Below are 25,236 nucleotides of genomic sequence, written 5' to 3'. Positions count from 1 at the left end.
ATAATCCACGATGAGGTATGCAGTTGTGAGCCTGGTGGATGAACTGGTAATGTGTAGTGTGATTGTTAAACCTTTGTTAATAAACCAACTAGTTCTTAATAGCAATGTGTTGCTATGAATGCTTAAGCAAAGAACCCATGAAACAAATACATTACATTGCTCTTGACAAATATTTTACACTTTTACACTTTTTACACTGATCACTATGTAGATTTCCAGATCCTAACATTGTCAGAATTTTAGAAATGGAGTTCTGTTTTCTGTGAGTGTATGATGGAATTCTCAAAGTTTGCTGTAGCTTTTTCCCATTGAGGTGAATAAATCGTACTGACGTGCTGAACGGTCCATGCTTGCCTCGACAGATCTCAAAAGCCAATTGTCTCTCACTAAACTGCTAAACTGACCAAAATTATTGGATAGCAAATATTCTCTGACCATTAGATGCTGACTTGGATTAGTTCGAACACGTGTCGTGAAGCTCACTCAATTTGTAGCTTCAAGGAAAGAATTTAATTTGACCTCCGCCACACAGCACAGAGCTTCCAGCAATTTATCTAATAAGATCATGAATCTTAATGCTAAAAGCTTGATAATAAGGCAATGCAACACACTGTTAGGACAAAAGGCTGTATTGCCATCAGACCATAGCGAGAGAGGTTACTCCGATAACGATGCAGTATGTGATTCATGTTGTGAAGCCAATGGTGTCACCTTTATGGTGACCTTTAATCTGCTTTGGTTGTCATACCTGTGACGTGCCGGCTAATAACTGTGAATGGAGACCATGCTCCCAGGATTCCCTGAAACTTAATCTGACATTATTATTCACACAGTCTGATGCCTCCTTTATACTGCAGTGCCGAGTTTGACACCTGAAGTCAAACGAACTGCTTCAAGCCACCACTTATCACAATTTGTGCACTGATACATACATAAACCGGGTCACGTCGATGGAGAAAGTGCCACACTACTGGCTCGTTGTGCGTCAGAGTGATACAGTGTCTCACAAGCCATGGCTCAGTGGATCGCGCAATCGCTCTGAGTCAGAAGGTTGTGGGTTCAAGTCCCACTCCAGGAACTTAGACTGACACTCCAGTGCAGTACTGATGAAGCGCTGCAGTGTCGGAGGCGCTGCCTTTCGGATGAGACGTTAATCCGAGGTGCCGTCTGCTCTCTCGGTTGGATGTAAAAGATCTCATGGCACTATTTCAAATAAGAGTAGAGGAGTTATCCCCGGTGGCCTGGCCCATATTTATCCCTCAAACAACATAACAAAAACAGATTATCTGGTCATTGATTTGTGGGAGCTTGCTGTGCGTAGGCTGGCTGCCACGTTTCACACAATACACCAGTGACTACACTCCAAAAGTACTTCATTGGCTGTAAGGTGCATTGAGATTTCTGGTGGTCGAGAAAGGTGCTATATAAATGCAAGTCTGTCTTTCTTTCAATGCATTATCATTTAAGTACAGCATGATGTTAAGCATTGGTGAGGCCCTTTATGCATTATTCAAAGCAAGATTTTTTTGAAGAATTGGAACACAATTCAGTGGACTTTGTTAATAAATATTTACCTAACCCATTAAACAAATGGCACTTGGGAAAGTGTTTGACGTATCTTCAGGGTACGAATCACAGTAATTGGCTCAAATTTCACATTCACTACTAAGCAATTAATCAGAAAGAACTAAACCTCTCACAGAAATATTCGGTGCATTTCATTACCTCAATTGTCATTGCCCCAAAAAATCAGATTGTATTCCCTTCCCCCACCCCCTGGAACAACATCCAGAAAGCCTTTAGATGCCACGAAGGCTTTCTATGTTCTCTCGTGTTTCTTTTCTTTTAATTTTCCATTACCCCACCCCCACCATTTTAACAAGTCTCCATAGCAACCTCTATCCTTCTCCGCCTTTCATATTATGTAGAATCATAGAACGGTTACAGCACAGAAGGAGGCCATTCGGCCCATCGAGCCCGTACCGGCTCTCTGCAGGAGCACTCCACCGCCCTTTCCCCACAGCCCTGCAATTCCCCTTTGAAAGCCACGATTGAACCCTTTCAGGCCGTGCATTCCAGGTCTTACCCACTTGCTGCACAAAACAGTTTTCCTCATGTCGCCTTTCTGCCAATCATCTTAAATCTGTGCCCTCTGGTTCTCGGCCCTTCCGCCAATGGGAACAGTTTCTCTCTATCTACTGTTGCCTATCTGCTCATGATTTAGAACACCTTGATCAAATCTCCTCTCAACCTTCTCTGCTCCAAGGAGAACAACCCCAGCTTCTCCAGTCTATCCACGTCACTGAAGTCCCTCATCCTTGGAACCATTCTCGTAAATCTTTTCTGCCCCCTCTCTAAGGCCTTCACATCCTCCCTAAATGTAATATCTCCCGGGCACTGCTTGTATATCTCTCAGACACTGTTCCCAGACCTTGGAATTTACTGCTTGCTGAGGCTTCCTTCCCAATGTTTCGCAAAGAAAGAACTAACTTGCATTTGTATAGCATCTTTCACAACCTCAGGATATTCCAAAGCACTTTACAGCCAATGAAGGAGTTTTTGAAGTGTAGTCACTGTTGTAATGTAGGAAATGCCACTGTCAATATGCACACAGCAAGCTCCCACAAACAACAATGTGCTAATGAGCAGATAATCTGTTTTAGTGATTTTGGTTGAGGGATAAATTGTGGCCAGGACACCAGGGAGAACTCCTCTACTCTTATTTGAATAGTGCCATGGGATCTTTTACATCCACCTCAGAGAGCAGACTTGCTTTACCGTCTCATCTGAAAGACAGCACCTTCAACAGTGCAGCGCTCTCTCAGCACTGCACTCAAGTGTCAGTCCAGATTTTGTGCTCAACTCCCCAGAGTGGGACGCGAATCCACAACCTTCTGCCTCACAGGCGAGGGTGCTGCCCACTGAGAGGCACAGCTATTACCGTTCAAGGCTCCCCACATGCACTAATTCAGTGCCAATTTTCAGAACTGTACATAAATGCACCTCCAATGCTGGTCAATGTCCACCATGCACATGTGACCTCCAGGAGCCACTCGGTGAAAATAGAAAAGATGAAACCAAGCAAGGCGAAAACAGAGATGGAAAAACGAGAATGAACTGCCAAACAAGAAAACCAAAGGGAAGGCAAAGAATGCAGAAGGAGAGGTCGGGAAATTAGTGAATGAGATAGACAATAAAGCAGAGAATAAGAAATATGGCAAGAAGAGAGAGTCAGAAAATAGGGAGAGACAGAAAGAAGATAATGGTAAGAGAAGCAGAGAACAGTTACAAGAATACAGAGAATCTCTTTACAAACAGTGAGAGTAATGGGGGCCAAGGAGTAACTGAATGTAAGTACTGCGTCCAGGCTGCTAAAGTGCTATTGGTATCTCATCGCCACACTTCCACCTTACAGACTGGCACAAGGCAGCATATAACCCAACCACATTCAAAATGCAAAACCTATGGAAGCATTAAATTATAGAGCTGCTTGTGAGTGAATGGAATTACAATCTTAATGTGACAGTCCTGGACAGTAAGCAATTCTGGCTCCACTTTCAGCCTTTTGCTTTGATCTGTTTGACAGACTCGTCCTTCAAGCCTGGAGAAACTGATATTTGCTTTTTTTTTCTTGCAATGTTTTTATTCTTCACATTGTTACGCAAAACAGGTTATAACATGTTTTATTGGAAAAGTTTCTCCCCCACATCTGTGCTACTTGAAAATTAATGAGAAGGATGGGATAATATCGAAACACCTTGTCTTGTAAAGTTCCAACAACCTAAATCTGTGTATGAACCCTAGACTTCCTAAATCTGTATATAAGAACATAAGAAATAGGAGCAGGAGTTGGCCATTCGGCCCCTCGAGCCTGCTCCCCCATTCAATGAGACCATGGCTGATCTGATCATGGACTCAACTCCATTTCCCTGCCCGCTCCCCATAACCCTTGACTCCCCTATCATTCAAAAATCTGGCTATTGTCATATCTGTCCATAAATCCTATATCTCAATCTGTACATGAACCCTATATCTCCTCAATCTGTACATGAATCCCACATCTCCTCAATCTGTACATGAAACCTATATTCTTAATCTGTACATGAACACTATATCTCCTCAACCTGTACATGGACCCTATATCCTCAATCTGTACATGAACCCCCTATCTCTGTAATCTGTACATGAACGTTATATCTCCTCAATCTGTATATGAACAGTATATCTCCTCAATGTGTACATGAATCCGATATCTCCTCAATCTGTACATGGACCCTCTATCTCCGTAATCTGATATGAACCCTAGATCTCCTTAATCTGTACATGTTCTTACCTCAGTAAGCAGTCCTGGTCTCTTCTTAAGTTCTTCGCATTTCCTCTGTTTGCAGATCTGATGCCCAGTCTTGCGATTCTTGCAGTTGCTACATTGCCCACAATTGTCTCTCTTCATGCAAGGGTGACAGACCCCGCAGCGTTTGCGTTTCTTCTTGTGACAAGCCGGCGGGTCGGCCGAACCCAAGGCGGGGGGTTTCAGTGTAGATGGCATAACGATGGCCTCGGCGTCCAAGTCCTCGTAGCTGGACTTGGAATATTCGTCCGTCGTTTGCTGGTCTTCAATCGCTGCGCGCTCCTCGAATAAGTCATCAGTCGTTGCCTTGATGAAGGGCGAGCCATTCTCTGTGTGGCCGACGTGTTTCGCCTTCTTCATAGTTGCCTTTTTGGCTTTGGGGAAAACGAAAGCGATGGAAGCAGTTGAGGAGAACACCGGCTTCTTGGATTTTTTTTTAATCCTGGATTTGTGGAAGTCAGCCCCAGCAGCTAATGCTTTGGACTTGCCAACGGGCTTGATGAGGACTGGGCCTTGGGTCTTCTTCAGAAAAGAGTGGAAGACTAACTGTGTCAGCGATGCTGTGGTGGGACTTGCAGTTGCGTGGACTGTTTTTCCATTCAGCAGCTGGCACCTTTGTTGCCCTGCTCCCACACTGCTGATGGCCAATGGCTTGTCCACCAAACCTTCTCCTCGCCACTCACCGTCTTTCTCTTCAGTTAGTGTACCGTTATGGGATTCTGTCGGGTCGAGCATGTTCGAGCGCACTGTTCATCATCTAAACCACCTCAAAACATGTAGCAGTGCTTCGAAATACTCAGGTGTGGCTCCAATTTCTTCCGCAAGCGTTATCTGTCACCATGGTCACTTTCGCCTCGGCCCAATAGCCTCATTCGAGTCAGGTTTTAAAAACTTCTAAAAGAAATAAAGTGCAAAATATTGCAACTTGTACCAAAAGTTTGACTGCAGTTATTAATCACAAATGCAAGTGACACCAGAAGCGGATTGTGTTATACAGGGCAGGTAAGGCTTTGGCCTTGAGAAGTTTATATAAGCAAGCACACAAAAAAGGAAAAAACTACTGCCAAGTTTTGCTTCCTCAAAAGTTTTAGCTCCATTCAAATTGGGGGGGAAAAGAATTCATATCAATCTGAAGCGACTTTCCCCGTTTCCCAGTGTGCTGGCCCGCCCAATCTTTCATAAACTTCATGAATTCAAAACTTTTTTTTCAGACTCTCCAACTTATTCTCAAACTATGTCGCCTCCGGCGAGACAGAAGAAGCAAAAAGTTGGACAATTAGACAAACCAAAAATCAAAGAGTGAAATGAAATGTAAATTTATTGTCATTAAAAGGCCTAAGGAAGGGCGTCTCAAACTATCAACATTTGAAACACCAATGCCGCATGGTCAAACACTCTTTACTTAAAATAACCCCATATACAAACACGCCAGCAGCAAGACCCGGAAAGTATTACAAAACATGCAGAATAGTTTGAAACTGTTCCTTTTTACCTCGTCTGTAGGTTGTACATTGTGGCAGTTCTGCATTTGTGATGTCCCCCCAGGCCAAACATGTCACTCAACGAAAGATAAAATCTTATCCCAATCTGATTTTTATGTATTTACTTTTTCAGTAAGGAACGTGCATTTATATAGCGCCTTTCATGACCTCAGCTTGTCCCAAAGCGCTTCAAAGCCGATGAATTACTTGGAATGACTGTTTTAATGTGGGGAAACCTGGCACAAACCGCAGTGGCCACTTGGACAATGTTTTTAGCGGCACTGGTTGAGGGATAAACTTTGGTCCAGACTCCAGGATAACTTTTACTTGGTACCTTTTACATCCATCAGAGAGGGCAGAGTCCGCCTGCTCTAATATCTCATCCAAATTACGCCCCTCCAACAGTGCAGCACTCCTTCAGCACTTCCCTGAAGTGCCAGCTGGTGTTCTGTGCTCAAGTCTTGGAGTAGGACTTGAGCCCACAATCTTCTGACTCAGAGGCGAGTGTGCTGCCCACTGAGCTCGGGCTGACACTGCTACATCTAGAAGTCTGTCAACTTCCACATCCCCCATCCAAAAACCTTCCACACAATCCAAAGTCATCGTGCATTATGGACCAATTCCTCCCATAGGTTTTAATCTCTCAAAATCCTCCAACTGGTGAAATCTGCCTTGCACATAGACCCTTCCTAAAATGGTTTGAAACCTCCCTTCCCCAAGCAACATGACGGAGCAAACCCTTAAGTGATCGCACTATTAGCAACTTTACTCCAAATAGTAAACTGAGATCAAGTCTATAGCGTTGCATTTGCAAATAGCAGCAGTATGTAAAGGAAAGTACAGGGAAGGTATTTCCTGTTTGTGCAAAGTTACATGTGGCATCCTTTGGGGAGAGTGGGCGAAGCTGAATAATGGAGCAGAATGGCCTTTTGCACCAGTTATTGACATGAGCAGAAGGTTTGGTAATGGACACAGTAAAACCGTACACAGCTACTTTTCAAAAATGTGCAAAAAAACAGTATTTGGGAATAAGAATTGAACAAGTGTTCCCTTTGTACATTTTGTTTATGGAACCTACTCTAATTTAATTGTTCAGGAAGGGGAACACTGCTATCAAAGGAAGAATGCTTATTCTAGATTTAATAAGAATTGAACTAAATATTTATCACTGGCAATGAACTGTTACTTCTAATTAACCCAGGAAAGTAGAATAAGTGGAAATGAATGTAAATTATTATTAAAAAAATAAGTTTACAACACATGTTGGGAAGCTCTGCTTTGCTCAAAGACTGAAACATGTTTGGAGTAATCTGCCCAGTGCAGTACAGGGACAATATTGAGGAGGGGAGAGTGGAAAGTTGGATGCTACAATGGGAGAGTTTGGATATTACAGGGATCTCTTCATCCTGGCATTTTCTCAGAAATAATCGATTTACTCATTAGGTGGTCTTGCACAAACTATTTTAGACATATTTGAGCCCATTTGCCTTAAGCAGCTTGGGTGGGGGTTCTCAGCGACTGGTCGGTGTTACTTGAAATTCCCAATTTGATAAATTGATCATTTTATTTAAAAATCCGGCAACGAATATTTCAGCCGTGGTGTGCGCGAGCGATCAGATCCGCACGTTTCCCATTTGAAGCTGTGATGTGGGTGTGAGGAAGACTGTCTTTGTTCCAGTCACTCAGCACTGACAGTTCCACCGCCACAAGATGCCCCGTCCTTTTCGCTTAGGGCTTGGGGCTATTAGAACACTCGCTGACTTCTGTATATTGATGAAATATGTGGCGCTGACCTTCACTTTAATAAACCTCACATACATATGTGTGTATATATAAATATGTCGAGCCGTTCACTTCCCCCAACCAACAATAGATGTTTAACAAAGCCAGACCTGCCTAGGAACGTGGCCGATTAGAATACCACCTATATTTTACTGGAGTTTCAGAGAAATTAGTTGAACCGGACACCGACAAGACCAGGACGCCCCCCGCCCCGACCCGGCTTCTCCTCGTGTCAAAAGGGGTTTGCAACCACATTGGGTTCCGTTGTGTTGGACTCATGCCCGGAAAAGTTGCTGCACTTCCTTAAAGCCCCAGCCCTCACTCAGGCACGTGGCTGTATGTGTGTGTGGGGGAGAAAAGAGCTTAAAGTGAATAAACTTTAAAACGGCGTCCAAATATCTCCCACAACACATCGGTCAAACAGGCATTGGGTCGGCTCAAGGGGAGAGAGAACTGACTGCACTTGCAACAATGCAGACACAAGCCCAGCCAGAGAATGGACCCAGCAGCGATTGGGGGGGGGGGGGGGGGGCTCAGACAATGGACTACAATTGCAAATGTAATGGGCCAGGCCCGCCGTGCAAAGACTATCAAACTTAAGATAAACACGCAATACACATGAAGATTGAGCAACTAAACAGAGACTTTCTGCTGTTGTTAATGCGGCTTTCACTCTTAGTCCCTTTTGACAATTTCGCGTTGATTGCACGCGTCTCTTTCACTGAATGTCAGCCTCGCTTTGTTGTGGCTGGCGCTTTTTTGGAGAGAAAAAAATAAAGCAATGTGGGTTTGCGTGTTCAAAAAACAAAATATGCTGACTGCAATGTAAAGAAATCCACAACAAACAACAACAGATATTGAGAACAAAGCTCCACTTACCGGCGGAAAGGGGACGCCTGCATTAACCTTGCCTTTTGAAGAATGAAGTCACATTTTGTTCACGCTTGTGAATGTAAGTGATCATTTGGAAAAAAAAGTCTTGGAGAAGAAGAAAACAAATAATAATGCCAGAGCCCTCACCCCCCATCCCCCCACCCTCCCCCCAACCCCCTCCAGAATCGGACCGCACGTTGCAAAGTGTGAGGCTGAGAAGAACTGTGTGATCTGGGTGATTATAGTGAAGCAGTTTGGGCACAGTCCTCCCAGCCCGGACGAAGAGGCAAAATGAGGTTAATGGATAAGAACCGTCGCTTGGAAACTGTGAGACGGAGCGGGTTCCTGACCGGGGTGGGGAGGGGGGGGGGGGGCATCATTGCTATAGGGCTTCCTGATACCAACAGCTCTACATGCATCATCCAGGCAGGAAACTTTTATCATTGGGACAAACATTTCTCCAAAATGCTCTTCCTCTCTCTCTCTTTCCAACTCACTCTTCTGGCTTAAGCAGATGCATATGGGGTTGGAAATGTACGTTGTAAATTTGCTGACATTAAATCTCTATGTGGAAAAGTGAATTTTATGGCATAAGGGTTAAAACTTGATTGAAGCACAAACTCATTTGAACGCCGATTTATTTCGAGTGAACGACTGTTTATTTTTTTACGATTAATGGGAATGCAAGTATGGATTTATTCAATACAGCTTTCTTAGAGTTGCTACAATATGAAATAATGTTTTTCTGAGAGAGCTCCTAGTTTTCTGAAATTATTTCAATTAGTGTACCTCATATGGCGGTACTACCTTTAAAAAAATACCATAATCTAGTGCAGGAACATAAAGAATAATTCATCTGTTCAGATTTTTAACCTCGAAGAATTAATACAAGCATTTACATTTACAAGCGAACGATAAACACAAGTCATTATTTGTAACATTTAAATAATGTACTTTTATACCCCAGCTCAATGCTCTGGTTGAAATGTCCAAGGAATGATTGAAAACAAAGACGGTCAAACGGACCTGATCCTCTCAAGCGTCACGAGTGATGAGCATTTTATTATGAAAAACTTTAAAAAAGTTATCTAAACATTTCAAAGGGACAATCTGTCATTTAAGGTCAAGGCAAAGTTGCACTAAATTAATGTTTGTGAAAAGTATCGTTTTGCAGATTTTTTAGAAGTATAGTTTGTCTAAAACCCAAGAATAAGGCACTGTTTCCAGTATATTTTGGCAAGACCTCGAGAGAATTGCATATATAAGGTTTGTCCACCACTCACCACTGGATTACAATAATTACCATCCCACCCCCATTCACAGCAAACCAGCAACTCCACTGCCCGCACCAATCGTAAAATAACAAGCACACAGTCCGGCCAATCTTGCGATGGTCGATTTATTAATTTTCAGGTCTTTTTATTAAAGACATGTATAAATACATATTGGTGCAGGAGGAGGAATTGGAATTGTGTTGAACATATGGCACTTAGTGTTGTCTTCGTCCTATTCAGCGTTCAATTCAATCTCAGGAAACAAAGGCTATATAGGAAGAGATTGGCCAAGCACGACACCAGTGTGTGCTGTGTGTATGTGGGAAGGGGGAGGAGGAGAAGAGGGGGAGGGGAAGAGAACCCTTTGGAATTCCTTTTAATTCCAGACAATATCCATAGGCAATCATCAGTATATATTTACACACACACACACATTAATGTGTTAGTATAAAGTTTTATAATTAATAACAACATCGGATTACATCGGATATACGGCCCAGAAACAGGCCATTCGGCCCAACCAGTCCATGCCGGCGTTTATGCTCCACTCGAGCCTCCTCCCGTTTTTCCTCATCTAACTCTATCAGCATAACCCTCTATTCCCTTCTCCCCCATATGCTTGTCCAGCCTCCCCTTAAATACATCGATACTATTCGCCTCAACCCCTCCCTGTGGCAGCGAGTTCCACATTCTCACCACTCTCTGGGTAAAGAAGTTTCTCCTGAATTCCCCATTGGATTTCGGGGTGACTATCTTATATTGATGGCCTCTAGTTATGCTAATGAAGTCATGTGAATGTTCAGCTTTCTAACTTGTGGAAATGTGAATTTGTTACAGGTAGCAATCATGATATGTGCAATAATTATCCTTTAACACTTCTCAAGCAGTTAATAATATAAGTGTAAAAAAGTTCAGAAATCTGACTTGGAGTGTCTCATTGAAATCGCAACATCAATTTACCAATCAGACCCTTCAAATACCGATACGCAAGTAACATGAGCACATTTCCAGTGGGAAAAACAGCTCACTACCATACAAAGAAGGGTACAGTATCCCTGTGGTTCTGATAATGGACTAACAATTTAGACTTATGTCACTGGACTAGCAACCCAGGGGTCGTATGTTCAAACATAATACTATAAGAACAAAATAAATAGGAGCAGGAGTAGACCATTCAGCCCCTCTCCACCATTCAATAAGATCATGGCTGATCTTCTACCTCAACTCCACTTTCCTGCACTATCCCTAGGAGGGAGGCCATCTTAGACTGGGTGTTGTGTAATGAGAGAGGATTAATTAGCAATCTCATTGTGCGAGGCGTCTTGGGGAAGAGTGACCATAATATGGTGGAATTCTGCATTAGGATGGAGAATGAAACAGTTACTTCAGAGACCATGGTCCAGAACTTAAAGAAAGGTAACTTTGAAGGTATGAGGTGTGAATTGGCTAGGATAGATTGGCGAATGATACTTAGGGGGTTGACTGTGGATGGGCAATGGCAGACATTTAGAGACCGCATGGATGAATTACAACAATTGTACATTCCTGTCTGGCGTAAAAATAAAAAAGGGAAGGTGGCTCAACCGTGGCTATCTAGGGAAATCAGGGTTGGTATTAAAGCCAAGGAAGTGGCATGCAAATTGGCCAGAAATAGCAGCGAACCCAGGGACTGGGAGAAATTTAGAACTCAGCAGAGGAGGACAAAGGGTTTGATTAGGGCAGGGAAAATGGAGTACAAGAAGAAGCTTGCAGGGAACATTAAGGCGGATTGCAAAAGTTTCTATAGGTATGTAAAGAGAAAAAAGTTAGTAAAGACAAACGTAGGTCCCCTGCAGTCAGAATCAGGGGAAGTCATAACGGGGAACAAAGAAATGGCAGACCAATTGAACAAGTACTTTGGTTCGGTATTCACTAAGGAGGACACAAACAACCTTCCGGATATAAAAGGGGTCAGAGGGTCTAGTAAGGAGGAGGAACTGAGGGAAATCTTTATTAGTCGGGAAATTGTGTTGGGGAAATTGATGGGATTGAAGGCCGATAAATCCCCAGGGCCTGATGGACTGCATCCCAGAGTACTTAAGGAGGTGGCCTTGGAAATAGCGGATGCATTGACAGTCATTTTCCAACATTCCATTGACTCTGGATCAGTTCCTATCGAGTGGAGGGTAGCCAATGTAACCCCACTTTTTAAAAAAGGAGGGAGAGAGAAAACAGGGAATTATAGACCAGTCAGCCTGACCTCAGTAGTGGGTAAAATGATGGAATCAATTATTAAGGATGTCATAGCAGCGAATTTGGAAAATGGTGACATGATAGGTCCAAGTCAGCATGGATTTGTGAAAGGGAAATCATGCTTGACAAATCTTCTGGAATTTTTTGAGGATGTTTCCAGTAAAGTGGACAAAGGAGAACCAGTTGATGTGGTATATTTGGACTTTCAGAAGGTTTTCGACAAGGTCCCATACAAGAGATTAATGTGCAAAGTTAAAGCACATGGGATTGGGGGTAGTGTGCTGACGTGGATTGAGAACTGGTTGTCTGACAGGAAGCAAAGAGTAGGAGTAAATGGGTACTTTTCAGAATGGCAGGCAGTGACCAGTGGGGTACCGCAAGGTTCTGTGCTGGGGCCCCAGCTGTTTACATTGTACATTAATGATTTAGACGAGGGGATTAAATGTAGTATCTCCAAATTTGCGGATGACACTAAGTTGGGTGGCAGTATGAGCTGCAAGGAGGATGCTATGAGGCTGCAGAGTGACTTGGATAGGTTAGGTGAGTGGGAAAATGAATGGCAGATGAAGTATAATGTGGATAAATGTGAGGTTATCCACTTTGGTGGTAAAAACAGAGAGACAGACTATTATCTGAATGGTGACAGATTAGGAAAAGGGGAGGTGCAACGAGACCTGGGTGTCATGGTACATCAGTCATTGAAGGTTGGCATGCAGGTACAGCAGGCGGTTAAGAAAGCAAATGGCATGTTGGCCTTCATAGCGAGGGGATTTGAGTAAAGGGGCATGGAGGTGTTGCTACAGTTGTACAGGGCCTTGGTGAGGCCACACCTGGAGTATTGTGTACAGTTTTGGTCTCCTAACTTGAGGAAGGACATTCTTGCTATTGAGAGAGTGCAGCGAAGATTCACCAGACTGATTCCCGGGATGGTGGGACTGACCTATCAAGAAAGACTGGATCAACTGGGCTTGTATTCACTGGAGTTCAGAAGAATGAGAGGGAACCTCATAGAAACGTTTAAAATTCTGACGGGTTTAGACAGGTTAGATGCAGGAAGAATGTTCCCAGTGTTGGGGAAGTCCAGAACCAGGGGTCACAGTCTAAGGATAAGGGGTAAGCCATTTAGGACCGAGATGAGGAGAAATTTCTTCACCCAGAGAGTGGTGAACCTGTGGAATTCTCTACCACAGAAAGTAGTTGAGGCCAATTCACTAAATATATTCAAAAGGGAGTTAGATGAAGTCCTTACTACTCGGGGGATCAAGGGGTATGGCGAGAAAGCAGGAAGGGGATACTGAAGTTTCATGTTCAGCCATGAACTCATTGAATGGTGGTGCAGGCTAGAAGGGCTGAATGGCCTGCTCCTGCACCTATTTTCTATGTTTCTATGTTTCTATCCCCATATCCCTTGATTCCCTTAATATCCAAAAATCTATCGATCTCTGTCTTGAATATACTCAATGACTAAGCCTCCACAGCCCTCTGGGGCAGAGAATTCACCACCCTCTGAGTGAAGAAGTTTCTCCTCATCTGAGTCCTACATTGCCGACCTGGTTCTAGACATCCCAGCCCGGGGAAACATCCTCCCTGCATCTACCTTGTCAGAATTTTGTATATTTCAATTAGATCACTTCTCATTCTTCTAAACTCTAGAGAATATAAGCCTAGTCTACTCAATCTCTCCTCATAGGGCAATCCCAGCAGCAATGGTCTGGTCCTTTGTGACTAGATAGTGACAGAAAGAAAGACTTGCATTTATATAGTGCCTTTCACAACCACCGGACGTCTCATTGAAACATAGAAACATATAAAATAGGTGCAGGAGTAGGCCATTCGGCCCTTCGAGCCTGCACCACCATTCAATATGATCATGGCTGATCATTCAACTTCAGTACCCCATTCCTGCTTTCTCTCCATACCTCCTGATCCCTTTAGCCGTAAGGGCCATATCTAACTCCCTTTTGAATATATCCAACGAACTGGCCTCAACAACTTTCTGTGGTAGAGGATTCCACAGGTTCACAACTCTCTGGGTGAAAAAGTTTCTCCTCATCTCGGTCCTATATGGCCTACCCCTTATCCTTAGACTGTGACCCCTGGTTCTGGACTTCCCCAACATCGGGAACATTCTTCCTGCATCTAACCTGTCCAATCCTGTCAGAATTTTATATGCTTCTATGAGATCACCTCTCCTTCTTCTAAACTCCAGTGAATATAAGCCTAGTCAATCCAATCTTTCTTCATATGTCAGTCCTGCCATCCCGGGAATCAGTCTGGTGAACCTTCGCTGCACTCCCTCAATAGCAAGAATGTCCTTCCTCAGATTAGGAGACCAAAACTGCACACAGTACTCAAGGTGTGGTCTCACCAAGGCCCTGTACAACTGCAGCAAGACCTCCCTGCTCCTATACTCAAATCCCCTCGCTATGAAGGCCAACATGCCATTTGCTTTCTTAACCGCCTGCTGTACCTGCATGCCTACTTTCAACGACTGATGTCCCATGACACCCAGGTCTCGTTGCACCTCCTCTTTTACTAATCTGTCACCATTCAGATAATAATCTGTCTTCCTGTTTTTGCCACCAAAGTGGATAACCTCACATTTATACACATTATACTGCATCTGCCATGCATTTGCCCACTCACCTAACCTGTCTAAGTCACCCTGCACCCTCTTAGCATCCTCCTCACAGCTCACACCGCCACCCAGCTTAGTGTCATCTGCAAATTTGGAGATATTACATTCAATTCCTTCGTCTATATTATTAATATATATTGTAAATAGCTGGGGTCCCAGCACTGAACCTTGCGGTACCCCACTAATCACTGCCTGCCATTCTGAAAAGGACCCGTTTATTCCCACTCTTTGCTTCCTATCTGCTAACCAGTTCTCTATCCACATCAATACAGTACCCCCAATCCCATGTACCTTAATTTTGCACACTAATCTCTTGTGTGGGACCTTGTCAAAAGCCTTTTAAAAGTCCAAATACATCACATCCATTGGTTCTCCCTTGTCCACTCTACTAGTTACATCCTCAAAAAATTCTAGAAGATTTGTCAAGCAAGATTTCCCTTTCATAAATCCATGCTGACTTGGTCCGATCCTGTCACTGCTTTCCAAATGCGCTGCTATTTCATCTTTAATAATTGATTCGAGCATTTTCCCCACTACCGATGTCAGGCTAACCAGTCTATAATTTCCTGTTTTCTCGCTCCCTCCTTTTTTAAAAAGTGGGGTTACATTAGCTACCCTCAAATCCCAGAGTCCATGGAATGTTGGACAATGCCCACCTATCTACTATTTCTAGGGCCACTTCCTTAAGTACTCTGGGATGCAGACTATCAGGCCCTGGGGATTTATCGGCCTTCAATCCCATCAATTTCCCTAACACCATTTCCTGACTAATAAGAATTTCTCTCAGTTCCCTTATTTCCTCCTTCTCGTTAGACCCTCGGTCCCCTCGTATTTTCGGGAGGTTATTTGTGTCTTCCTTAGTGAAGACAGAACCAAAGTATTTGTTCAATTGGTCTGCCATTTCCTTGTTCCCCATTATGAATTCACCTGATTCTGACTGCAAGGGACCTACATTAGTCTTCACTAATCTTTTTCTCTTCATATATCTATCGAAGTTTTAGCAGTCAGTTTTTATGTTCCCTGCAAGCTTACTCTGATACTCTATTTTCCTCTTCCGAATTAAACCCTTTGTCCCCCTCTGCTGAATTCTAAATTTCTCCCAGTCCTCAGGTTTGCTGCTTTTTCTGGCCAATTTATATGCCTCTTCCGTGGATTTAACATGATACCGAATTTCCCTTGTTAGCCACGGTTGAGCCACCTTCCCCGTTTTATTTTTAAGCCAGACAGGGATGTACAATTGTTGAAGTTCATCCATGTGATCTTTAAATGTCTGCCATTGCCTTTCTACCATCAACCCTTTTAGTATCATTCGCCAGTCTATCCTAGCCAATTCACGTCTCATACCATCAAAGTTACCTTTCTTTAAATTCAGGATTCTAGTCTCTGAATTAACTGTGTCCTCTCCATCTTAATGAAGAATTCTACCATATTATGGTCACTCTTCCCCAAGGGCCTCGCACGAAAGATTGCTAATTAATCCTCTCTCATTACACCAGACCCAGTCTATGATAGCCTGCTCTCCAGTTGATTCCTCGACATATTGGTCTAGAAAACCATGCCTTATACACTCCAGGAAATCCTTCTCCACAGTATTGCTACCAGTTTGGTTAGCCCAATCTATATGTAGATTAAAATCACCCATGATAACTGCTGTACCTTTATTGCACGCATCCCTAATTTCTTGTTTGATGCCATTCCCAATCTCACTACTACTGTTTGGTGGTCTGTACACAACTCCCATTAGTGTTTTCTGCCCTTTGGTGTTTTGCAGCTGTGTCCATATAGATTCCATATCTTCCAAGCTAATGTCCTTCCTTACTATTGTATTAATCGCCTCTTTAATGCTACCCCACCTCCTTTTCCTTCTATCCTTCCTGAATATTGAGTTCTCAGCCTCGATCCCAAACCGCTTTACAGCCAATGAAGTACTTTTTGGAGTGTAGTCACTGTTGTAATGAGGGAAACACAGCAGCCAATTTGCGCACAACAAGCTCCCACAAACAGCAATGTGATAATGACCAGATAATCCGTTTTTTTTTGTTATGTTGATTGAGGGATAAATATTGACCAGGACAGCGGGGATAACTCCCCTGCTCTTCTTCAAAATAGTGCCATGGGATCTTTTACATCCACTTGAGAGAGCAGATTCGGTTTAGCGTCTCATCTGAAAGATGGCCCCTCCGACAGTGCGGCGCTCCCTCAGCGCTGCCCTGGAGTGTCAGCCTAGATTTTTTGTGCTCAAGTTCCTGGAGTGGGAACCCACAGCCTTCTGACTCAGAGGCGAGAGTGCTACCCCCTGAGCCACAGCCGTATTGAAAGTCGCCAGAACTTTGTAAAAGTCCAACAGGTTCACTAATGTCCTTCAGCGAAAGGAGTTGCCAGCCCTATACGGACTGGTCCACCCATCACAACATTCCTACATGATGCAGTCGATTCTTAAAGGCTTCAGGGCAACAATTGCCAGTGTCATCAACGCCCAAAGAACAAATAAAAAGGAAGTGTGGTAATATGTGACAGATAGACATAGGTCGTCTTCATCACTTCGAGGATCAGATTGGAGGTCTGGAAGAAGTTACAAAACAAAAGAAAAGCACAAAGTTAATGAGCTTCTTGGGCTTAACAGCTCCTTGTCTTCTGAAAAATTCTTATAGATGTAGTTTCTGTAAAGACAAAATCGTGTCAGGTATTCAGACTCAAAATAAAAAGAATATAGCATCTTTCACATCCTCAAGATGTACTAAAGCACTTTACTATCAATGAATTATTGTTGAAGTGTAGCCACTGCTGTACTGTAGGCTTATACACCAGCCAATTTGTGCACAACAAAGTCCCACAAACAGCATTGACGTAGATGACAGGTAATGTGTTTTAGTGATTGTGGTTGAGGGATATGTTGGTCAGGACACAAGAAGAACTCCCCTGATTTTAATTGAATAGTACCATGGGATTTTATTTTACAGTCACCTCAACGGGCAGACAGGGCTTCAATTTAATGTATTATCGGGAAGTTCATAGTATAATTCATGCACCTCCATAGGAACATAGATATAGGAGCAGGAGTAGGCCATACGGCCCCTCGAGCCTGCTCCGACATTCAATAAGATCATGGCTGATCTTCGACATCAACACTTTCCCGCCCGATCCCCATATCCCTTGATTCCCTTCGAGTCTAAAAATCTCTCACTCTCAGCCTTGAATATACTCAATGACTCAGCAACCACAGCCCTCTGAGGTAGAGAATTCGAAAGCTTCACAACCCACTGAGTGAAGAAATTTCTCATCTTGGTGAGAAATGGTCAAGCCCTTATCCTGAGACTAGGCCCCTTAGTTCTCGACTCAGCAACCAGGGGAAACAACCTCTCAGCATCTATCCTGTCAAGCTCTCTCAGAATCTTATATGTTTCAATGAGACCACCTCTCCTTCTTCTGAACTCCAGAGAGTATAGGCCCATTCTACTCAATCTCTCCTCATCCCAGGAATCAGTCTGATGAATCTTTGTTGCACCCCCTCTAAGGCAAATATATCTTTCCTTAGGTAAGGAGACCAAACCTGTACATAGTACTCCAAGCATGGTCTCACCAAAGCCCTGTACAATTGCAGCAAGACTTCCTTACTCTTGTTTTCCAAACCCCTTGTAATAAAGGCCAACATGCCATTTGCCTTCCTAATTGCTTGTGCTGCCTGCCTGCTGACTCTCTGTGTTTTGTGCACAAGGGCCCCTGGGTCCCTCTGAACACCAGCATTGAAAAAATATTCTGTTTTCATATTCTTCCTACCAAAGTGAATGACCTCATACTTCCCCACATCATACACCATCTACCACCTCTTACCCTCTCACTTAACCTGTCTCTATGCCTTTGAAGATGCTTTGTGTTCTCCTCACAGCTTACTTTCCCACCTAGCATTGTATGGTCAGTAAACTTGGACACATTACACTTGTTCCCTTCATTTAAGTGATTAATATAGATAGTAAATAGCTGAGGCCTTGCAGTACCCCTCTAGTTACAGCCTGCCAACCTGAAAATGACCCATTGATTCCTACTCTCTGTTTTCTGTCTTTTAACCAATCCTCTATCCATGCTATTATATTATTCCAACCCTATATGCCCTTATCTTGCATAACAACCTTTCATGTGGTACCTTATCGAATGCCTCTTGAAAATACAAATATATTATATCCATTGGTTTCCCTTTATGTACCCTGCTGGTTACTTCCTCAAAAAAATCTAATAGATTTCTCAAACATAATTTCCCTTTCATAAAACCATGCTGACTCTGCCTAATCATATTATTATTTTCTAAGTGCCCTGTTACCAATTCCTTAATAATTGATTCCAGCATTTTCCTGATGACTGATGTCAGGATAACTGGCCTATAATTCCCTGTTTTCTCTCCCCGCCCCCCCCCCCTTTCTTGAATGTAGGTCACCATTACCAGGAAATTTGTCGGCTTTTAATATCTCCAGTACTTTTTCTTTATTAATATTACTTACTTTAAGTTCCTCACTCTCATTAGTCCGCCGGTGGTGGAGGGAGTGAATGTTGAAGGTGGTGGATGGGGAGCTGATCAAGCGGGCTGCTTTGTCCTGGATGGTGTCGAGCTTCTCAAGTGTTGTTGGAGCTGCACTCATCCAGGCAGCTCCAATATATTTATTATTGATGACCCACGACAGACACAGAACATAAGAAACATAAGAATTAGGAGCAGGAGTCGGCCATTTGGCCCCTCAAGCCCGCTCCGCCATTCAATAAGATCATGGCTGATCTGATCTTGGCCTCAACTCCACTTCCCTGCCCGCTCCCCATAACCCTTCACTCCCTTATTGTTCAAAATAAGTAGGAGAATCAAAATTTCAGCTGCGTTACCAGTGCAAGGGATTGCAACTTCCACCACTAAAGACCTAGAGATGAAAGAGCCTTGTGCTAATTCACTGTACCACCCAATTCCTTAAAACCTTGTATTTTGGCAATTACATCTTATAGGCATTATCGGGATTTTCACTGCAACTCAACAAATCATATTATTTGGTTCAATAAACCGATGTGTCCATCTGGTCTGTTGTAAACAGATACTATAATTTGAGAGAAAAATTAATTTGCTTGCTCATCAAGAGATCATTTTTAATTCGGCCTTTCAAGTTTTCTCCTTTAACAAACCATGTAAAATGTACCCTGTCATGGATTTGCCAGTTTAATTTTCTACGGGAATGTGCTGCATAAGAAAGACTTACTTATCTTGGGAATATTTTCCATTCCTCGTATCTGCTCCATTCACATCAGATCTGGTCCGCTGGCCCTCCACAGACTGCTCCTCCTGCTCCACCCACATCACTAAGGAAACTTTTCATAAGCCTTCCTGTTCTTCAAAATTGTTGTTACTTTGGTGTGTTGAAGTGGAGCGTTGCCAATCTGCAGCACTAATAATGATAAAAGCGTGCAGAAACAATTAAAACAAAATTCACCAAGATTTGTAATTCATCATAACTTTGCTGGCTTGTCTCTGTAATGAAAAGTTTTCATTAAGTGGTCGCCTGCTAACTTGTCCCGAACGCACCACACTTGATAATAGCACATGCAAACTGTATGTCACACTTCTGCCCGATTGGTTTATGAATCATATCGACTGAATAGCGAGTGAAACAAGCTGTGAACAAATAGAAAAAATAGCTATCAGTGTGTACACATGCTTCAACAAACCTCTATATAAACAAGTCTCCCCTAATCTCCCTTCTCATCCTGTTAGTGGTGATTGAAGTTCCTTCGTCGTTGCCTCCTAAACCAGAGGACGGTGCTTTGGGACAGTTCCTCTACAGTAAAGGTGTGATGTAAACGGGAGTTAATGTTATTATTGTTATTGAAACAATCTTTCCCTGTTCACCACATGAATACCTTAATAGTATATAAAACAATACTCTCGGCCTTCTCTGCCTCACAGTCTCTCATTTCCCTGCAGGCTGTGTCAGCTGTGGCTCAGTGGGCAGCACATGTGCTGTTTGGGTCAGAAGGTTGTGGGTTCAAGCCCTACTCCAGCAAACTTAGCACAAAAAATCTAAACTGACACTGCAGTGCTGCACTGTTGGAGGTGCTGTCTTTCAGATGAGAAGTTAAACCGAGGCCCTGTCTGCTCTCTCAGGTGGACTAAATGATCCCACGGCACTATTTTGAAGAAGAGCAGGGGACAACCCTGGCGTTCTGGGGCCAATATTTATCCCTAATCAACATAACAAAAAACAGATTATCTGATCATTATCACATTGCTGTCTGTGGGAGCTTGTGTGAAAGGCGCTATATAAATGCAAGTCTTTTCATAACTATCGTTCTCCATCCCTGGCATTGTGCTGGTCAATCTGTGCTGTGTTCTCGATGGATTTAATATCCTATCTCCATCGGCTTGCCCCAACCAGCACTACCCGAACTGTGGCTTAACTATTGGCTCAAACAAATTGATCATCAATTGTTCGCTCTGTTGCTCCTTGCCCCATTTATAAAACAAAAAGTGCTCCTGGTCTTTTAAACGGCCCTATCTATCAGCATTCACAATTGTGTGTTTGAATCCCTCGAACTATTTGTGTATCCACATGCTACAGTGTTCTCCCATTCAATGTATACTCCCACCCCTTAGTTTCCTCCCAAAATACATGACCTTACACTAGCCCACACTAAGTTGCTACTGCCACTGTCCGCCATTCCATCATGCCTATATCCTTCTGAAATCGTCCACAGTCCTCCTTGTTGTTTACCAAACCCATTACCTTCATGTCATCTGTTCGCTGTGCGAGAGAGCTCGTGCAGCATAAAGTTAGGACACTTCTCTTTGCCCTTTTTGTGATCAACACCATTATATGGGAGAGCACAGACCGTGCTCTAACACATGCGCATTCACTCTAAACTGAGACAAGCCACCTCTACCAGCATAACATTCTCATTACGTTTCTCACATTACAACAGTAACTACACTCCAAAAGTACTTCATTGGCTGTAAAGTGCTTTGAGATGTCCGGTAGTCATGGAAGGCACTATATAAATCCCCTCCTTCCCTCCCTCCCTCCCTCCCTCCCTTCCTTCCTTCCTTCCTCTCCCCACCCAGCTATCATCACCATAAAGAGCACAAAACTCTCTCTCCATAGTCATCATCATAGGCAGTCCCTCGGAATCGAGGAAGACTTGCTTCCACTCCTGAAGTGAGTCCTTAGGTGACTAACAGTCCAATACGAGAGCCACAGACTCTGTCACAGGTGGGACAGATAGTCGTTGAGGGAAGGGGAGGGTGGGACTGGTTTGCCGCACGCTCCTTCCGTTGCCTGCGCTTGATTTCTGCATGCTCTCGGCGATGGGACTCAAAATGCTCAGCGCCCTCCCGGATGCACTTCCTCCACCTCAGGCGGTCTTTGGCCAGGGACTCCCAGGTGTCAGTGGGGATGTTGCACTTTTTCCGGGAGGCTTTGAGGGTGTCCTTGTAACGTTTCTGCTGCCCACCTTTGGCTCGTTTGCCGTGAAGGAGCTCCGCATAGAGTGCTTGCTTTGGGAGTCACATGTCTGGCATGCGAACAATGTGGCCCACCCAGTAGAGCTGATCAAATGTGGTCAGTGCTTCAATGCTGGGGATGTTGGCCTGGACGAGGATACTGTCCTCCCAGGGGATTTGTAGGATCTTGTGAAGGCATCGTTGGTGATATATCTCCAGCGACTTGAGGTGTCTACTGTACATCATCCATGTCTCTGAGCCATACAGGAGGGCGGGTATTACTACAGCCCTGTAGACCATGAGCTTAGTGGTAGATTTGAGGGCCTGGTCTTCGAACACTCTTTTCCTCAGGCGGCCGAAGGCTGCACTGGTGCACTGGAGGCGATGTTGAATCCCTGCATCAAAGTCTGCTTTTGTTGATAAGAGGCTCCCGAGGTATGGGAAATGGTCCACGTTGTCCAGGGCCGCGCCATGGATCTTGATGACCGGGGGGCAGTGCTGTGCGGCGAGGACAGGCTGGTGGAGGACCTTTGTCTTACGGATGTTTTGCAAAAGGCCCATGCTTTCTATGCCTCAGTAAATATGCCGACTATATCCTGGAGTTCAGCCTCAGAATGTGCGCAGACGCTGGTGTCGTCCGCGGACTGTAGCTCAACGACAGAGGTTGGGGTGGTCTTGGACCTGGCCTGGAGAGGGCGAAGGTTGAACAGCTTCCCACTGGTTCTGTCGTTTAGTTCCACTCCAGCGGGGAACTTGTTGACTGTGAGGTGGAGCATGGCAGCGAGGAAGATTGAGAAGAGGGTTGGAACGATGACGCAGCCCTGTTTGACCCCAGTCCAGGCGTGGATTGGGTCTGTAATGGATCCGTTGGTAAGGATCACGGCCTGCATGTCGTCGTGGAGCAGGTGACGGATGTTGACAAACTTTTGAGGGCATCCGAAACCAAGAAGGACGCTTCATAGACCCTCGCGGTTGACAGTGTCAAAGGCCTTTGTAAGATCGAAAAAGACCATGTATAAGGGCTGGCGCTGCTCCCTGCAATTTTCCTGCAGCTGTCCCCTCGAGGCATAGCTGTCCGTTGTGCCCCGTAGGGGACGAAATCCGCACTGTGACTCCGGGAGAAGCTCCTCGGCCACAGGGAGAAGACGGTTGAGGGGAACTCTAGCGACAACCTTCCCAGTGGCTGATAGCAGTCGGACTTGTCCCCTTTTTTAAAGATGGTCACGATCACTGCATCTCTGAGATCTCCCGGCATGCTCTCCTCCCTCCAGATGAGAGAGATGAGGTCATGTAACAGTGCCAACAGAGCCTCTCCGCCATACTTTAGTGCCTCAGCAGGGATTCCATTCGCTCCCTTAGCCTTGTTGTTCTTCAGCTGTTTTATGGCTTTTCTTACCTCGTGCAACGTTAGGGTTTCACTGAGATGATGGCGGGTTGCATGCTGCGGGATGGAGTCGAGAACATTTGAGTGAAAGGCAGAGTTTCAATTGAGGAGATCTTCGAAATGCTCCTTCCAGTGGGCCCTGACTGCGTCGGTGTCCTTGATGAGTGTTTCCCCGTTCTTGGCCAGGAGTGGGGAGGGGCCTTGGGAGTTTGGACCGTAGGTAGCCTTGACTGCGATGAAGAATCCTCACATATTGTGGCTGTCGGCCAGTTGTTGTATCTCCTGTGCTTTCTCCATCCACCACCTGTTCTTTAGGTCCAGGGTTTTTTTGTTGGACCTCAGCCTTGAGCCGCCTGTAATGTTGCTTTGCTGCTCCCGAGTTGGGTTGCTGGTTAAGGCTCAGAAATGCTCTGCACTTGCGATCTATTCGTTCTTGGATCTCCTGATCATTGTCATCAAACCAGTTCTGGTGTTTCCTGGTTGAGTGACCAAGTATCTCTTCACAGGCATTGGTTATAGAGGCCTGGAGGGCAGACCAAGCGCTGTGGGCATTCTGCGTCTCGGGGTCATCAAGGGACGGCAGGTTAGCTGTGAGGCGCTGGCTGTATAGGGCTCTCTTAGCTGGGTCTTTAAGTGCCCCGGCATTGACTTTTTTGCGACACTGCTTCTGCTGTCCCCTCTGCTTTGGGGCTACGTTAATGTTGATGATGGATCGGATTAGACGATGGTCCATCCAGCAGTCGTCAGCTCCTGGCATGGCGCAGATGATGCGCACATCCTTACGATCCCTGGCTCGGACGATGACATAGTCGAACAGGTGTCAGTGTTTGCAGCGAAGGTGTTGCCACGATGCCTTGTACTTGTCCCTCTGGCGGAACAGGATGTTGGTGATGAGGAGTTCATGTTCTAGATATTTTGTCAGGAATAGGGTACCGCTGGAGTTGGCTTTCCCTACCCCCTCTCTGCCAATCATGCCTCCCCAGAGGGCTGTGTCCTCGCCAACCCTGGTGTTGAAGTCACCGAAGAAGATCAATTTGTCGCCAGTGGGGACGCGGGACAGGGATGTTTCAAGGTTAGAATAAAAACCCTCTTTGGCCTCATCCGTTGCATCGAGTGTTCGGGCGTACGCACTGATGACTGTGGTGCATTGGTTCCGGGATAGGGTAAGGTGAAGAGTCATGAGGCGTTCGTTAACCTCGCAGGGGGAGTCTGTGAGGCGGTCGACCAGCTCGTGTTTGACAGCGAAGCCAACTCCATGAAGGCAGTGTTCTTCCTCTGGTTTCCCTTTCCAGAAAAAGGTGTAACCTCCACCTTGTTCCTTGAGCTGGCCTTTCCCTGCCCGCCAGGTCTCGCTTAGGGTGGTGCTGTCGATGTCAAAATGTCTAAGTTCCCGGGCAACAATGGCGGTGCGGCGTTCCGGCCTGTCCCTGTTGGAGTTGTCCATAAGGGTCCTGAAGTTCCAGGTCCCGAATTTCATGTTAACGAAGTGGAAGATGCCTGTGCATGAGTTCTTTTAACGTGGGGTGGCCACTGCACACCGGCAACCACACGGGCTTCGCTGAGCAAGGTCTTGGTCCAGTGGCAAGGGGGTCCAAGACGACTGGAGACCAGGCACTGCTGTATGAGCCTAATTGCCTACGGCAAGATGTTGGCCACAAGCTCGGCGCCGAGTAGTGCCCGTGATGGTAGGTGGCCCGAGGCTTGGCTGAGGGCAGGCATTAGGAAGGTCAGTTGTCTGCTGGAGTTCTGAGGGATGTTT

The 25,236-nt window shown here is 44.8% G+C and overlaps 1 protein-coding gene across 1 annotated transcript in view; it reads right to left on the bottom strand.

Annotated features, from left to right (window-relative positions):
- LOC139235130 (methylcytosine dioxygenase tet3-like) overlaps positions 1-5,207 on the bottom strand; it is a 430,715-nt gene extending 425,508 nt beyond the window's left edge. Inside the window, exon 1 of the mRNA XM_070866340.1 lies at positions 4,334-5,207. Within this exon, the coding sequence (XP_070722441.1) occupies positions 4,334-5,083 (750 nt within the window). The 5' untranslated portion in view covers positions 5,084-5,207. The remainder of the gene's footprint in view (positions 1-4,333) is intronic.
- Between the last annotated feature and the right edge of the window lie 20,029 nt (positions 5,208-25,236).

This window comes from Pristiophorus japonicus, chromosome 22, assembly GCF_044704955.1.
Source record: "Pristiophorus japonicus isolate sPriJap1 chromosome 22, sPriJap1.hap1, whole genome shotgun sequence".
NCBI classification, from domain to species: Eukaryota; Metazoa; Chordata; class Chondrichthyes; family Pristiophoridae; genus Pristiophorus; species Pristiophorus japonicus.
This window is presented reverse-complemented; position numbering and strand designations above follow the sequence as displayed.